The sequence below is a fragment of the Aethalodelphis obliquidens genome, unplaced genomic scaffold, assembly GCF_003676395.1.
Source record: "Aethalodelphis obliquidens isolate GAN/ISIS:26980383/991018 unplaced genomic scaffold, ASM367639v1 scaffold8, whole genome shotgun sequence".
Lineage (NCBI taxonomy): Eukaryota > Metazoa > Chordata > Mammalia > Artiodactyla > Delphinidae > Aethalodelphis > Aethalodelphis obliquidens.
Window position 1 is genome coordinate 57,075,886 of NW_020837952.1, and position 16,115 is coordinate 57,092,000.

Here is a 16,115-nt window from a genome sequence, read left to right on the forward strand (position 1 = left end):
TTCTTCTGTTCTAATTATAATTATTTAAGGATTAATATTTTACTTTCATTATATTCCATGTGTTTTTTTCATTATATTTCACTGTTTCTTTTTGCTTTTGCTGCATTAAGATTTCTTTTTCTTTGGTATTTCTCAGTTTTATTATATTTCTAGATACAAATTTATCATATATTATAAACAATAAATATAATATACTGTTTAAAATAATAATGATAAAATGAACAACCATGTATTCACCATCAAGGATAAGAAGATCGTTGCTTATACCTTAGTAGTCCCTTGGGTGATCTCAAGCACATCTCCCTTTCTGTCTCCTACCATCTTGACTTTTGTTTTAACCATTTTTTTTTTGTTTTTCTTCATAGTTTTACCACCAGTGTACCTATTCCTAAATATAGTATTCATCCTTGAAAAACTAGAGAATAAGCACAAATCTAGCTTTACAGGGAGAGAGACATATTGCCATTGTTGGATAAAGTGACCTAAATAAGAAATAAGAGAAAATAGTCAAAAACTTCTAGGTCATAGTCTGGCTTCAGTTATCTGAAACTTTTCAACTTAGCGGGCAGGGTCATCAAGAAGCCGTGAGAAATGCAGAGGTCTGCTGGGGCATCTGGAAGGACTCTGTCATGGACCAGCTGGTAGGCATCTGGCAGAGATCTAGTCAGAGACAGCAGGCTGCCCTGTGGTTCTGCCTCTGAGCTCACCACGGCTACATCTAGCTGTCAGGAATAGGTCAAAGCAGAGCCCCCTTCTAACAGAGTTTGTTTAGATTTACCTGCATGTTGATCTTTCCTTCTTGCATCTTAGATGGCCTTTCTGGGATCACCTTCCTTCTACCTGAAGAACATCCTTTAGATGAAGGTGTGTAGCTGATAAACTTTTTCTACTTTTGTTTAGCCAAAACATCTTTATTTCATTCTCATTCTTGAAAGATGGCTGTGCTGAGGAAAACCATCCTAGATTGACAGTTATTTTCAGTCATCAATTTTAATAGATTATACTCCTTTCTTCTGACTTTCAGTGTTGCTGATTTTAAAGTATAATAATTATCATTCCTTTATGAGATTTCTTTTTGCTTTTGCTGCATTAAGATATCTTTTTCTTTGGTATTTCTCAGTTTTATTATATATCTAAATACAAATTTATTTTTACATGTCCTCATTATGATACCTCTGCTTCCTGAATCTGTAGATTCGTGTCTTCATCAGTTCTAGGAAATTCTCAGACATTATTTCTCCAGATATCATCTCTCCTACATTCTCTCTGTTCACTCCTTAAAGGTCTTCAGTTACATGTATGTTAAACCTCTTTTCTGTTTTCAATAGCTAATGTTTCTTTCATGTTTACATTTGCCTTGTCTGTCTGTGTCGTACTCTAGGGGATTTTCATAGGTCTGTCTTCCAGGAAACTAAATTTTCTCTTCATTTGTCTAACCTACTACTTCAGCCATACACTGAGTATTTTATTTCAGCAGTTGTTTTTATTTCCATTTGGTTCCCTTCGAATCCACAGTTATTCTCAGTTGTCTCTTGTTGCTTGTTATCCTTTGTGATTCCATTTTTTATCCCTTTAAACATTTCATAATAGCAATTCTGTATCTCATAACTCCATTGTGTGGAATTCTGGAAGATCTAAATTTGGTATTTGTTGTTCCTGCTGACTCTCACTCACAGTGACCTACTGCCTCGTGTGCTTGACAGCCTTTGGTTGTGAGCTCATATTTGCTTGTTATTTTTGGGAAATTATGCAATCCCAAATTTGGGCGCTATTTCCTCTAAATGTTATTTGCATATGCTTTTGCCAGAGTGAAGTGGGTCCTAATGACCTGGGGCCCTATTATCCCCTGTGAGTGTCCTGGGTTAATGCAGGAATCTCCACTTCATCTTCCCCACTTTGCAACTCCTTCTTTCCTATATACTGTAACACTTACCTTATCACTACTCAGCTCTAGTTTCAGTTCTGGGTTGATTTTTTTTTTTTTTTTTTGCGTCACGCGGGCCTCTCACTGTTGTGGCCTCTCCCATTGCGGAGCACAGGCTCCGGACGCGCAGGCTCAGCGGCCATGGCTCACGGGCCCAGCCACTCCATGGCATGTGGGATCTTCCCGGACTGGGGCATGAACCCATGTCCCCTGCATCGGCAGGTGGACTCTCAACCACTGCACCACCAGGGAAGCCCCTCTGGGTTGTTTTTATTCAAGAAAAAAAGTCTTTAAGATGTCTCTTATATGATGTAATGTCAACATTTCATAAAATATATTTTTGTCCAGGATCTAGTTGTTACCTAAAATTTATTCTGTCATGTTTCCAGAAACAAAAACCACATTGATTCTTCTTGCCATTATTATATATGTAATTATTTGACCATTATTCTACTATGTGCCAAGTTCTGTGCTTATTTAGATGTGAATAAGATATGGCCTGTCTTCAAGGGCATAAATAGAAAATTTCAGTATAACATGACAAGTAGTAAAAGAGAGATGTACCCAAAGTTTTTTGGTTTTATTGGTTTGGTTTTTGTCTGGGGTTTGTTTGTTTGTTTGTTTTCCCCCCACATGTATTTTGATGGAGAGCAGAAGGGAACGTGATATTCTAAAGTTAAATGGTTACGGGTAATTATATTTGAATAAAGGCCCTGGATAACAACCTATATAGGATTTTTTTAATTAATAGTGATAATGGTAATATTTATGATGTTAATAAATCATAAATGCTAATGTTTACACCTGGTAATTCAAACTCCACACTTTGGTTCCAGAGCCAATGCACTTAACCACTCTACAGTGCCATCTTTCTTGAGCCAGTGTGAATTCATATGAAAAACTTAGACACTATTTCTTGTGAGAAGGAACCAGAGAAGATTAGTCTCCTTTAAAGTAGAGTTTTTGTTTTGTTTTGTTTTTTATAAAATGAAAGGCATGAAGAGTTTAAATTAGAAGAAGAAAGAACTGACAGTCATTAAGTCACCTACTTTTACCTGTCTTACTTTTGTTCCAGGATGGGGAAATGGTGCTGCTGGATGGAGGTTGTGAGTCTTCTTGCTATGTGAGTGACATCACTCGTACCTGGCCTGTCAATGGCAGGTAGGGCTTCCAAAGATCCCACTGCTTCTTAGGAGTATGAGTTAGAATATGGGTATATTTGGAATAAAGAACTAAAGAAATATACAAGTTCCCTCTAGCACACATTAACTGCCTTTACAAAGCTCCTGATTATTTTCTAAGACTGTTTTTTATTCATCATATCAAGGATCAGGCACCTAAAAACACCTAGTTAACATGTGCGCACACACATTTTTTGAAAACAAATTTAAGTTTTTATTTTCTGAGTACAAAGATAATATTTAGGTTATGGTAGAATAGTTTGGCCAGATTAACCCTCCGATAACAATTATAGAATCTGGACAAAATATTAAAAACAAGTATTTAAAGGCACTAGAAAGCTTCCTAAAAGCCTGTAGAAATAGCAGCATAAGTCTGTCCTTGAAAGAAGAGCTATAATGGGTTAGATCTAAGTGGTTAGCGTATTTTGCTTGAGGGAACTTCCCAATTCACACAGCTTGGGCAGCAAGAAGCCACAGCCTAGTTGGCCTGAGGTGTCAAAGGACAGAATTAGATACTAGCAAGGAACCAGAAAGATGGGAAATCCTGAAAGAGAGCGTACTGCAAAAAAGGGTGAGGTCCAAAATTTGCATATAAAATATTCCAAAATCCTTGGCTGATCACTACATTATATTCTAGGGTGAGATCCCAGGAGGCTCAGCAAAATACTGGCAGCCAGAATTTGAATGGACTGAGCAGAGACTTTAGTTACTTCCCACTAAGAGCAGAGCTTGCAGTTTGAATCCAGCCAAGTTAACAAAATCACTCTTCAGAAGAACATAACAGAATTTTAGAATCTCTACATTGTATCATTCATAACTTCTACTGTTCATTTTAAAAAATCACTAGACATAAGAATCAGGAAAATGTGACCCATAATCAATAAAATTATAGTCAATAAAAACAGATCCTAAATAACCCTAATGTTACAATTAGCAGATGAGGACTTTAAGGCAGCTAACAATAGCTGTGCTCAAGGAGTTAAAGGAAGATATAAGTGTAATGTGTGAACAGATAGAGAATGTCAGTAAGAAACCAAAAACTATAAAAAGAATGAGGGATTCTGGAGAGATGGCAGCAAATAATAGTTTTTCAGTCTTTCCAAATTTTCAAATAAGAATAGAACAACTAGGTGGTGACTGGTATCCCAAACACCAGGTAATGGGGTATCCTTAAAATCTCAAAATACGAATAGTTATGAACATACTATGTACAACCACAAAACCTGGGTGGTATCAGTATCTGTGTGGAAGGAGAAGGAAGCAGCAATGGTGGGGGAGGCTAACTGACAGACCTGAAAACAGGAGAACCCCAAAATAACCAACAGCTATTCAGTCAGGATAATGAGCCAATTTCAGAACAGAAGCTGAAAACGGGAAGGATTTGCCAATCCAGTGGCCCAAGAAAGTCTGAAGGTGCTGGGCTCCCTTCTAAGACAGGGGCTCACACTTAAGGTAAACTGCTAGAAGTAGAACAGAAATTGAGCAGGTTAGGAACTAAAGAGAGGAAAGAATGAGATGATCAAAATCAAAGAGGGGGGAAAGGGAGTCCCTTGGCGGTCCAGTAGTTAGGATTTGGCACTTTCACTGCCTTGGCCCGGGTTCAATCCCTGGTCGGGGGGAAAAGATCCCGAGGGCCATGCAGTGCAGCAAATAAATAAATAAAACCAAAGTGAGGGAGAACTAAGGAAAGATCTGAAACAAGCTGCCTTGTTTTTTACCACTACACCAAAACAACAGATTACACTCTGAAATTAAATCTTTTATAAATCCTGCCTTATTCTAAAAGTACAGGAAATTAATTTCATATAAAATAAGCAATTAAAAAAGCATCTAGGGGACTTCCCTGGAGGTCCAGTGGTTAAGACTCCATGCTTCCACTGTAGGGGGTGCAGGTTTGATCCCTTGTCAGGGAACTAAGACCCTGCATACTGCCCAACATGGCCCAAAAAAAAAAAAAGCTTCTAGGTTAAATCTCATAAAAAGTTATTAAAAGCAAAAGGAGAATAAGGAGCAGAATAACATCCCTACAGAAATGAAAGCATGCCAGAAAGACATGACTACAAAATAGATCAAAACAATGCCCTTTTGTTTTAAAACAAGCTAAAAATTTTTAAAGCAAATCATTCAAAACATGAAAAAACAACATATATCAGAATTAGAAAATCTTGGTAATGAAGTGACAAACTCAGGAAAGAATTAGAAATAAATTTAAAATCATTTCAGGGGCTTCCCTGGTGGCACAGTGGTTAAGAATCTGCCTGCTGGGCTTCCCTGGTGGCACAGTGGTTAAGAATCCGCCTGCCAATGCAGGGGACATGGGTTCGAGCCCTGGTCCGGGAAGATCCCACATGCCACGGAGCAACGAAGCCCGTGTGCCACAACTACCGAGCCTGCGCTCTAGGGCCCGTGCTCCGCAACAAGAGGAGCCACCACAATGAGAAGCCCGTGCACCGCAAAGAAGAGTAGCCCCTGCTCCCCGCAACTAGAGAAAGCCCATGTGCAGCAATGAAGACCCAACACAGCCAAAAATAAATAAATAAATAAATTTATTTATTTAAAAAAAAAGAAATCAAACCAATTAAAAAAAAAAAAGAATCTGCCTGCCAATGCAGGGCACACGGGTTCGAGCCCTGGTCCGGGAAGATCCCACATGCCGCAGAGCAACCAAGCCCATGCACCACAACTACTGAGCCTGTTCTCTAAAGCCCACGAGCCACACTACTGAGCCTGAGCGCCACAACTACTGCAGCCCACACACCTAGAGACCGTGCTCCGCAACAAGAGAAGCCACCACAAATGAGAAGCCCACGCACCGCAACGAAGAGTAGCCCCCACTTGTTGCAACTAGAGAAAGCTCGTGTGCAGCAACAAAGACCCAACACAGCCAAAAATTTTTTAAAAATTTTAAAAATAGGCAAAGAGTTAGAACATACACATGAAGGAAGCCCTGAAGAAGAAAACCAAAGCAAGGGAACAGAACAAATACTAAAAACTATAATTTAAAATTTTCCTGAAAAAAAATATTGAAACTACCTTAGAAAGAGCACACTGCGTACCTGAGAATATCAGCCCAGGAAAAAACAACACCAAGACATAGTCTAGGAAAATTCTGAACCTGCAAGGAAAAGAAAAATTCTTTTGGGGACTTAGAAAAAAAGAGGAAAGGAAACTAGACTGTTATCAGACTTTTCAAAAGCTAGGCTTTATGAAAGAAGAAAATAGCGTAACGTATTGAAGATGCTCAGAGAACAAAAGTGTGAGCCAAAGGTTTTATCTGCAGCAAAAGAAACTTTCAGCTATAAAGGGTACAGATCGTTAGGTGGGAACTTAAAGAACATTACTCCCATGAATCTGCTGGAGCTGTGTGATCAGGAAAGAGGATATCACAATAAATCCTACAGATATCAAAAGGATAATGAGATAATATGTGAACAAATATGTGCATTCATCATTGTTAGTCATTGAAGAAAATGCATGTTAAACCTCTACACATCCACTAGAATGGTTGAAATTAAAGAGAGCAACCATACCAAGTGTTGGCAGTGGTGCAGTGCAACAGGAACAAAAAGACTTGTACAAGAATATTCGTAACAGTTTTATTCACAGTAGCCAAAAACTGGAAATGACCTAAATGTCCATCAGCAAGAGAATGAATACACAAATTGTGGACTATTCATACAATGGAATACCACTCAGCAATAAACAGGGAACAAACTACTGATCAAAATAACACCATGGACATTATTCTTAATGAAGGAAGTTCAACACAAAAGAGTACATATTGTCTGATTCCATTTATATGACATGCTAGAATAGGCAAAACTAAGGTGAAAATAATCAGAACAATGTTTCCCTCTCGAGGTAGGGGTGTTGATTAGAAATAGACATGAGGCACTTCCACGAGGGGGATGGCAATGTTCTGTGTCATAGGGATATGGATCTGGATCTCAGTTCCCCAGAGAAACAGCCAGTGGGATATATTATGTATGTATGCATATGTAGGTAGGTGGGTTGGTTGATGATCGATTGATTTTAAAGAACTGGCTCATGTGATCATGGGGATTGGCATTTCTGAATTTCAGAGGGCAGAACTGCAGGCTGGAAACTCAAGCAAAAGCTGATGTTGCAGTCTTGAGGCAGAATTCTTTCTCCGACATAGCAAAGTAGTTCTGGTATTTGAATTCATTTAGTGCAGGCTACCTTTTGATCCATGTTTCAGCCAACCAACCAAATAAACCGTTAGAGCCTTTCTGAGCCCTCAAGCTTCAGCATTGAATCCAGAATCTCTCCTTAGTGGACCCCTATCAGTAAATTCAGCCTGATGCAACTTTATGTTCCTTCCACCATTAGCCCACACATGAACATCCATTTCTATACATATTCCCAGATTTTTGTCTATATAAATAGGAAAAATCGTGCAGTTCTTTTTGGATTATAGTGCATCTCGTCATGGGTCACACTTTGTACCTAACTTTTTGGGACCTGCTGGGAGTAACGTCTAGTTGTGGGTCTAGAAGCAACTACCAAGGCAGCTGCCTCTGGGGAGATACCTGTAGGTTCTCAGTCAAAACAGGGTTGGCCTCCTCAGACTGGGGTAGAAGGGCTGCTTCTCCTAGCAAAGATGACTCAGCAGAATTTAGGGGTTCAGTGTCCCCAGCTTCATCACCACCAGCACATCCATTTGTCAGAATTGTAGAGCTCAGATTTGTACATTTCAGTGTATATAAAATTTACATTAGAAAAAGAATTGTTAAAAGATGTTTAGTAATACTGAGATGGGGTGGAGCATGTTTATACTCATCAATGACAAACATAACAGTGTTAATAATGGCTGAACCTGGGAGATGGGTGTGTAGGTTTTCATTATAGCATTACCTTGCTGACTTTAACCATTCTTATTAGGGGACATTTATAATTATTTTTAAAATCACAGTGAACATTTTTGTATATTCAGCTTTTTTTGAATTTCAAATATTTTGTCAGGATGGCTTCTTAGAGCAGAATTACAAACTTAAATTTTATGAGCACCTTTAAGGCCTTTGATTTAACTGGCTGTACTAATTTACAATTCCATCAACAATGTATAGGGACTTGCCTGGTAGCACAGTGGTTAAGAATCTGCCTGCCAATGCAGAGGACATGGGTTCGAGCCCTGGTCTGGGAAGATCCCACATGCCGCAGAGCAACTAAGCCCGTGTGCCACGACTACTGAGCCCAAGCGCCTAGATCCCGTGCTCAGCAGTAAGAGAAGCCACCGCAGTGAGAAGCCCACACACCACAGCGAAGAGTAGCCCCCATTTGCCGCAACGTAGAGAAAGCCCGCATGCAGCAACGAAGACCCAACGCAGTCAAAAATAAGTTAATTTTTTAAAAAATGTATTAAAAACACATATCATATACCACCCGAGCTTGGTATTTTTCCCTCATTTTTCCCCATTACTGATGAAGAAATTATTATACTAAGGACACCTGGAAACTAGTAAGTTATTAGTAGCCAAAGTTTTTTTTTTAAAACAAATACATTTTATTTACTTATTTTATAAATTAATTTATTTTACTTTATTTTTGGCTGCGTTGGGTCTTCAGGTTGCTGTGTGCGGGCTTTCTCTAGTTGCAGCAAGCGGGAGCTAGTTTTCGTTGCAGTGCTCGGGCTTCTCATTTGCGGTGGCTTCTCTTGTTGCGGAGCACGGGCTCTAGGTGCATGGGCTTCAGTAGCTGCGGCAGGTGGACTCAGTAGTTGTGGCTCGCGGGCTCTAGAGTGCAGGCTCAGTAGTTGTGGCATGTGGGTTTAATTGCTCCGCGGCACGTGGGGTCTTCGCGGACCAGGCTCAAACCCATCTCCCCTGCATTGGCAGGCAGATTCTTAACCACTGCGCCACCAGGGAAGTCCCATAGCCAAAGTATTGATTAGTTTATCCCATGACATCTGCTTTGCCTATAAGTGGATCCTTAGGCTCTGTTTTTTTTTTTTGTTTGGTTGGTTTTTGTTTGTGTTTTTTTAATGGTAAAAAAAAAAAAAATGGAGAGGATCAAGAGTAAGCCTGATCTGGCCCTCTGACTGCATTTATGGCTGGGTGCATCTTTTAACCTCACCCCGTGTCTGTCAGCTGACCGTTTGAAGGAGAGATTGTTGTTGCTGCCCCAGCTTTAAGGGTTATTGCTCTTCCTGTTGAGCATCTAGGCATGATTGAGGTCCTGTCATTAATGATATACTGGTACTGACTAAATATCAACAATGCCCCATCATCATTGCCTTGGAGTTTTTCTAATCAAACTTAGAAGCAAACTTCCTACAATATCAGAGAGTTCCAAATTCGAGTTCTTGGGTTTTCCTGTCCCCAGGTTCACGGCACCTCAGGCAGAACTCTATGAAGCTGTTCTAGAAGTCCAGAAAGATTGTCTGACCCTCTGCTCCCCTGGAACAAGCTTGGATAACATCTACAGCATGATGCTAACACTGATAGGACAGAAGCTTAAAGAGTTGGGGATCATGAAGAACATTAAGGAAAATAATGCCTTCAAGGTACTTCACTTCCTTTGACCCCATTTCTTAAGAACACCTGACATGCTGCTTAGTTTTTATCCTACGTAAAACTAATTAGATTTAGAAATGGTGTTGGTGATTCTTCACCAGTAAGAGGGACTTTTTTTGAACATGGATTAAAGCAAAAGGTGCAATACTTATTTCTACCAGAAGATGGCAGCACATCTGGTTCATTGCATACTGTGTAACTAGCTCAGAATTCAGAAAACAAAATGAAGTCTGGTACAGACAGGGTGGAAGAGGACATAAAACGGAGGAGAGGTTAACTCTTAATTCTTTTGTAGTGATTTTGAAAAGGTAGAGGTCGAAGGGGAGGGTGTTTCTTGCTTCAGTAACATTGTTGAGACTTTTAACAATATCCTCAGTTGCCATGTTTAGTGAATTTCATCTGCATCCAAAATGTGATGGTGTTCAGTAAAAATTTAAAGCCTCAGCTTTAAATTAAATGGTATGCGACCATGCCAGGTGGTCAAACGAAACAGACCAGTAAGGCATCTCTTAGCTCCAAGTTTAGGCTGCCAGGGTTTCTTTTATCAATAGGAAAAAAGCTATAAATTCCTCCTGTTCATGCCAACAAATCTTTAATCAACGGATAGAAATATCCAAGCTAGTAAATGCCTAATAATTACTGTGTTACATGGTGTTTCATACCTACTCCACAAGTTGCTGTGAGATACTTAGAGTCTCCAGAGTAGCCTTCCTAAGAGGGACATGCGAACATTGAAAAGAGAACTATTCTAACACAATTATCTTCCCTCCCCCAAGAAAAGAGATTTTCATTTGCCGTAGTCATTACTGGGCTTACCCCAGTTAGCATGTGTGTAGTATATTAAATTGTAAGAATAGAAATGTGGATTAGTTAGAATGCTGTTGGCAGAATTGCATACAAGAGGTGGCAGTTTTCAAGTCTCTTAAGCATTAGCCCGAGGATAGGTGAAACAAGTGGCAAAACTGGGGGCAGGGGTCAGTGTTAACACATATCTCATGGCGTTATAGATGCCCAACTTTCCCCTTAAGGGGTCATTGCTCTAATAACACTGAGGTAATATCTTTTCCAGGCTGCTCGAAAATACTGCCCGCATCATGTTGGCCATTACCTGGGGATGGATGTCCACGACACTCCAGACATGCCCCGCTCCCTCCCTCTGCAGCCTGGCATGGTAATCACAGTGGAGCCAGGTAAGGGGAGGTGCTAGCAACCTCTGATCCCTTGGGACATGTAATTCTAATGTTAGAACACTTTATTTTTACCTGAACGAATGTAATTAAATTAGAAGAGACAGGAAAATGAATCTCTCCAGTAGATTTTTTCTTGAGCTTTTTTATTTCACATCACACAATTTGTTTAATTTGACTTCTCCAATAAACAACAGATGGGGAATACTTTCGATCAGTAGATATTAAGAAAGAAATCTTTTTTTAACCCTGCCTTTGCCAGGGCCAGTTTGTACTAGTCCTTCCCATCATCTTGGTGGGCTGCTGACACTTGTGAAGCCCCTGGCACTTTTCTGCAGAGACACTCAGACTCCCCATGTTCTCAGTTGCAGCTCCTCTGCATTGAACTGCCTGCATTATTCCACTTTTTAGTATCCAGATCATTTCTTCTAAGCTTCAGAGAGAGCTGGCAGTCTAATGGTTCTCCAGCTTGAATGATGCTGGATGTTGGGCAGGATTCAGTAGAAAAGTGCTGGCCACGGTGGAGTGTAAGATTGATGTTACCAGTCAGGTTTTTTTTTTCCTTTTTTTTTTTTTTTTTTGCGGTACGCGGGCCTCTCACTGTTGTGGCCTCTCCCATTGCGGAGCACAGGCTCCGGCCGCGCAGGCTCAGCGGCCATGGCTCACGGGCCTAGCCGCTCCGTGGCATGTGGGATCTTCCCGGACCGGGGCACGAACCCGTGTCCCCTGCATCGGCAGGCGGACTCTCAACCACTGCGCCACCAGGGAAGCCCCACCAGTCAGTTTTAAACATCGATGCTGCTTCTGTCATGAAAGCAGATCTCAATCTTAGATTTCAAGCGTTTTCACCTCTAAATTATGTAAGTTATAGTATGAATAGAATGTTCTGATTCTTTTTTCTACTTCTCAGGTATTTATATTCCGGAGGATGACAAAGACGCCCCTGAGAGGTTCCGTGGTCTTGGTGTACGAATTGAGGATGATGTAGTGGTAACAGAGGACTCACCTCTCATCCTTTCTGCAGATTGTCCCAAAGAGATGAATGACATCGAACAGATATGCAATAGGGCCTCTTGACCCTCAGTGTGGCCCACATGCATCTTAGGTTCAGAAGGGGTGGACGTTGGCCTCTGTGCACGTGTGCTTTCTGGGGGTCTCTGTGTGGACATTTATACACGTGTTCCACTGGGGAGTGCAGCAGCTATATGAGTGTATGTAGTTGTGTATGTGGTCTTTTCTTGTTTTATGTAGCTAGAAATCTGGGAAATTGAGTTTTGGGATTGTATGTTACTGCAACTTTAGTAACATTAATTCTGTAGAATTAATGACTCAGACAAGTTTAGTTTTCAGATGTAAAGAAAGATCTTGGTTACATATGTCCACGCATCCCAGTTAGCACATGGAGAAAATTCTCTGCTTCTCTCCAGGTCCTTCCCCTCTGCACTTTTCCTGAGATCTACCTAATATCATAAGATTTTTGTGTAATGCTTATATATTTTGAGCCAATCACCAAGGTCTTTCCCTACACTGAAAACCACCCATCAGTGATTGTGGGTGGCCAGTACATACCTTCCATAACACCTGCCTACCTATCCAGGAGCCCATGTATCTACCGGAGCCATGTGAGCCCTCAGGACACTGGTGTCCTACAGTCACACCATTCAGCCACAGTCCAGATTCCAGCAACACTAGCTATCGAACAAAACATTTTTGAGCCTTTCTTGCTATTTGGTTACCTGGGACCTGGAAGGTGTTTAGATTCTTGATAAGGAAGGAAATGAAAGAGAAAGAAAAGTATATGTGTCTGCTGTAGATCCAGACCGCCATCCGTCTGTTCTCAGTCTAAAGTTGATTCCTTTCCCAGACATCCATGCTTGCTTTATAGATTCTTAATGCATTGACCCTCAGCACACCCTTGAAGCTGCTTCCCTGGCCAAGGGCAGATCCTCTACTTACCCTATTAAAGTCAGAGGAATGGCACCCAGTATTCAGAGAGACACCCCAGTTATTATTCTGTGATTTCCTCTAGTGCCAATAAAAACAAAATATGCAACCCGCTCAGTACCTGTAAACACCCTGTGATCCTTTCCTTCCTTGGACGTTAGCACTGGAAGGACAATGGTAAAGACTTATGTTTCCCTCAACACAGTGTTGGATGCAATTATATAATACTCAGTTTGTGAAGTGAACAGGGCTAGACTGCTGCAGATAGGTTATTTGGGAGCTCCTATCATAGGGGAAAGCTTTAAGAACTAGTGTGTTCACCTCCTTTAAACCTGCATATGAGCTCAAGATGTATAAAACATGCTGATTATTAGAACATAAATTCGAAAAATTTTAAGAAAATATTTGCATTAGGGAAGAACAGGCTAGGAGATTAACACTCCTTGCAATGCTAGAGGTTTGCCCATCTTGTCAGAAAAACCCAAGGTACAGAGCCCAGAGCAGACAGGCAGTGACTTCATCAGGAGACAAAGATAATGTTAGCGACCAAAGTGATACAAATTGTGTCCTGACAGTGCTCACCCGCAAATGCTTGGCTGTGCTCAGCAGCTGTGGGAATGGATGGCTGCACAGCTGGAGTCATCATCCCTGCACCTGCCCTCCTCACCCCTCTCCAACTTCTCAGTCCTGTGCTTGTTACACTCTAAGAGGGGACTAAAAAGAACCCACAACTCTGGCTTCTCACTCCCTTGGCCTGTATGGCCTCAACAACCTTTTTCTGGAATTGGGTTACCTTTGTTCACTTACAATCCTGGAATAAGGAATTTCCTTTTCTTCCTATAAATCATTTTCTGTAGTCTTCAACTTTCTAGCTAAAAGCTTAGGCGGCTTTTATGAATAGCAGCCTACTTGGACATGAAACAGACTTCTTCCAGCTGGACTCCTGGCAAGTTCTACAGGTGTTGCAAGTCACACGTAGAACGGCCGTTGTGGAATTCTTCTGGTGATTTATAGTCCCTGACCCAGGCGTATTGTCCTTTGAGTCCCCGATTAACCACAGCAGCTAACATTTGCATCAGACTATCAGAACCTTCAAGAAGTGACACAGTGTACATCTCAGAGCAGCGGTTCAGGGACTGTCTGATCTGTTCAGGATTGGTTGAGCAGATAATTGTGCACAGTGCTGGAATCTCATTAATTCTTAGCCTTACCACAGACATGCCCTACATTTCCCTCCTGGTTTCAGTATAATAAATACTTCATATATACACCAAGCTCTCCTAATGAAAACCTTAATTTTTAAAAAATGCTTCAAATGTTACACTGGAATTTTTCTCCCTGAATTGAAGAGATACAGCTAAAATATTAACAATAATCTAAAGGCAAGAAGTATATCTAGGGCTTCCCTGGTGGCGCAGTGGTTGAGAGTCCGCCTGCCGATGCAGGGGACACAGGTTCGTGCCCCGGTCTGGGAAGATCCCACATGCGGCAGAGCAGCTGGGCCCGTGAGCCATGGCTGCTGAGCCTGTGCATCCGGAGCCTGTGCTCCACAACGGGAGAGGCCACAACAGTGAGAGGCCTGCGTACTGCAACAACAAAAAAAGTATATTTAGATGGCCTCTGCTGCATACTTTTATGGTTTTATTTCAGGAATTGTTATTTTTCTCTATAATTAAACTGGGACTGTGTTTTTTATTTGAAACACAGCAGTAGAAATAGAATAATAACTCTCCTCTTCCCATAGTCATACCCAAGTTAGGAAGGTACTTCTTATGGTGACTTAAAGTTCTCTTTGTGTGTCTTCTTTCAAAATATTGTTATCTCTTTTATTAATTTTTGTAAGGTCAGAAAAGGAAAACTTCTACTATAGACATTATATCTTAATTGGGTTTAAGATCCATAAAATAAGTTAAATCCCCGGATAAAGACATTGTAACTCATTAAAATAGAAAACTTGGGCTTTGTTGTTTTTCAAAACATACATAACCAGCATCCTCCTTAGCTTTGTTAATAATAGAAGGAATGCAAATATGATGCATGAGTGCTGCCTCTCCCTGTCCTGTGTCCATGTCACATCACATGTACAGCATAGTGGCTGTCCCACCAGTTCCACCTGTGACCCCAGAGTCCTTTGTAACACAGTGTTTCCAGTAACTGCTGTCAGTAAAACAAGAGTTGGGATTTGAGTGAGACTCTGTCTACCATCCCTCAACTGGCATATGATCAATAATAATGTAACTTATTTGTGTTTGTATGTTAGAAACTAAATGAGGGCCCAGGATGGTGGCAGCATAAGGGATCTTGCTTGGAAGAGGTTTTTACCGTGTGGTTTTTGTTTGTTTGTTTGTTTTTAATTTTAGTTTCCTGAAGTGGGATCTGTATCCCAAAACTTAAGCTGATAGGGTTAAGTTTTAAGCCTGGACAAATATACTTCAAGCTGAAGTGTTTAATAATCCTAATATGAGAAGGTGAATACATCATTAAACCCTAATTCTAGAGCAGAATTCCACTGTCACAAAGCACATTTGTCTTCCTGGCTCCTTTCACCTCTGCCTATGTGTCACTGAGGAACTTGGGGTAAGCATCAGTATTATTCAGATCAGGGATCCCCACTGAAACCAAGGCCTCTTGGGGTGTGCTTCATGAGAAGCTGAGAGAACTGCAGTCTTTGTGAGCATTTCTTAATGCTTTGTATGACTTTTGTGCAATTATATAAGTTCAATTTGGACAAAATGCTGTTACTTTTTAAGGCCCTATTGACTGAAAGTAGGTATGTCATTTCCCAACAAGGGAAGACCATTTGTTACTGTCATTTTAAAAATAAACTATAAAACGATGTAAGAGTGTTTGGTTTGTGCATGTACGTGTGTGTTATTTTCAAATCTAGAGTTTATAGCTTTAAATGTGACAACAGTTTGTTTTACAAAGTATTTTATTTTACAGAGTATTCATTAACTACTGTCACAAAATCATGATAGCAAACGAGATAATCTTAGCAGTCATAGAAGGGGGAAAACCAATGGATTAGATTGACTCAAGGATCAAACGTATTAACATGGTGAATATACTTGATAACATTGTATTTTATAATTGAAATTTGCTAAGAGAATAGAACTTAAATGTTCTCACCAAAAAAAAAAAAAAGATAAATATATGAATTGATGGATGTGTTAATTAACTAGATGAGGGACATCTTTTCACAATGTATACGTGTGTCAAATCATCACCATGTACACTTTAAATATCTCACAGTTTTGTCAGTTACAGCTCAAGGAAGCTGGGGGAAAAAAGGCTGACTCTCCACAAAACTGACACATAGGTCTGCAGACAGCCCCTGTAGAACTCA

General features: G+C 40.4%; 1 protein-coding gene across 2 annotated transcripts in view; it reads left to right on the plus strand.

Moving 5' to 3' along the window:
• XPNPEP3 (X-prolyl aminopeptidase 3) overlaps positions 1-14,039 on the plus strand; it is a 58,435-nt gene extending 44,396 nt beyond the window's left edge. For both annotated transcript variants that reach the window (XM_027107760.1, XM_027107763.1), the window contains 4 exons: positions 3,000-3,085; positions 9,448-9,628; positions 10,708-10,828; positions 11,736-14,039. In XM_027107760.1, the coding sequence (XP_026963561.1) occupies positions 3,000-3,085; positions 9,448-9,628; positions 10,708-10,828; positions 11,736-11,902 (555 nt within the window). In that variant the 3' untranslated portion in view covers positions 11,903-14,039. The remainder of the gene's footprint in view (positions 1-2,999; positions 3,086-9,447; positions 9,629-10,707; positions 10,829-11,735) is intronic.
• The last annotated feature ends 2,076 nt before the right edge of the window (positions 14,040-16,115 follow it).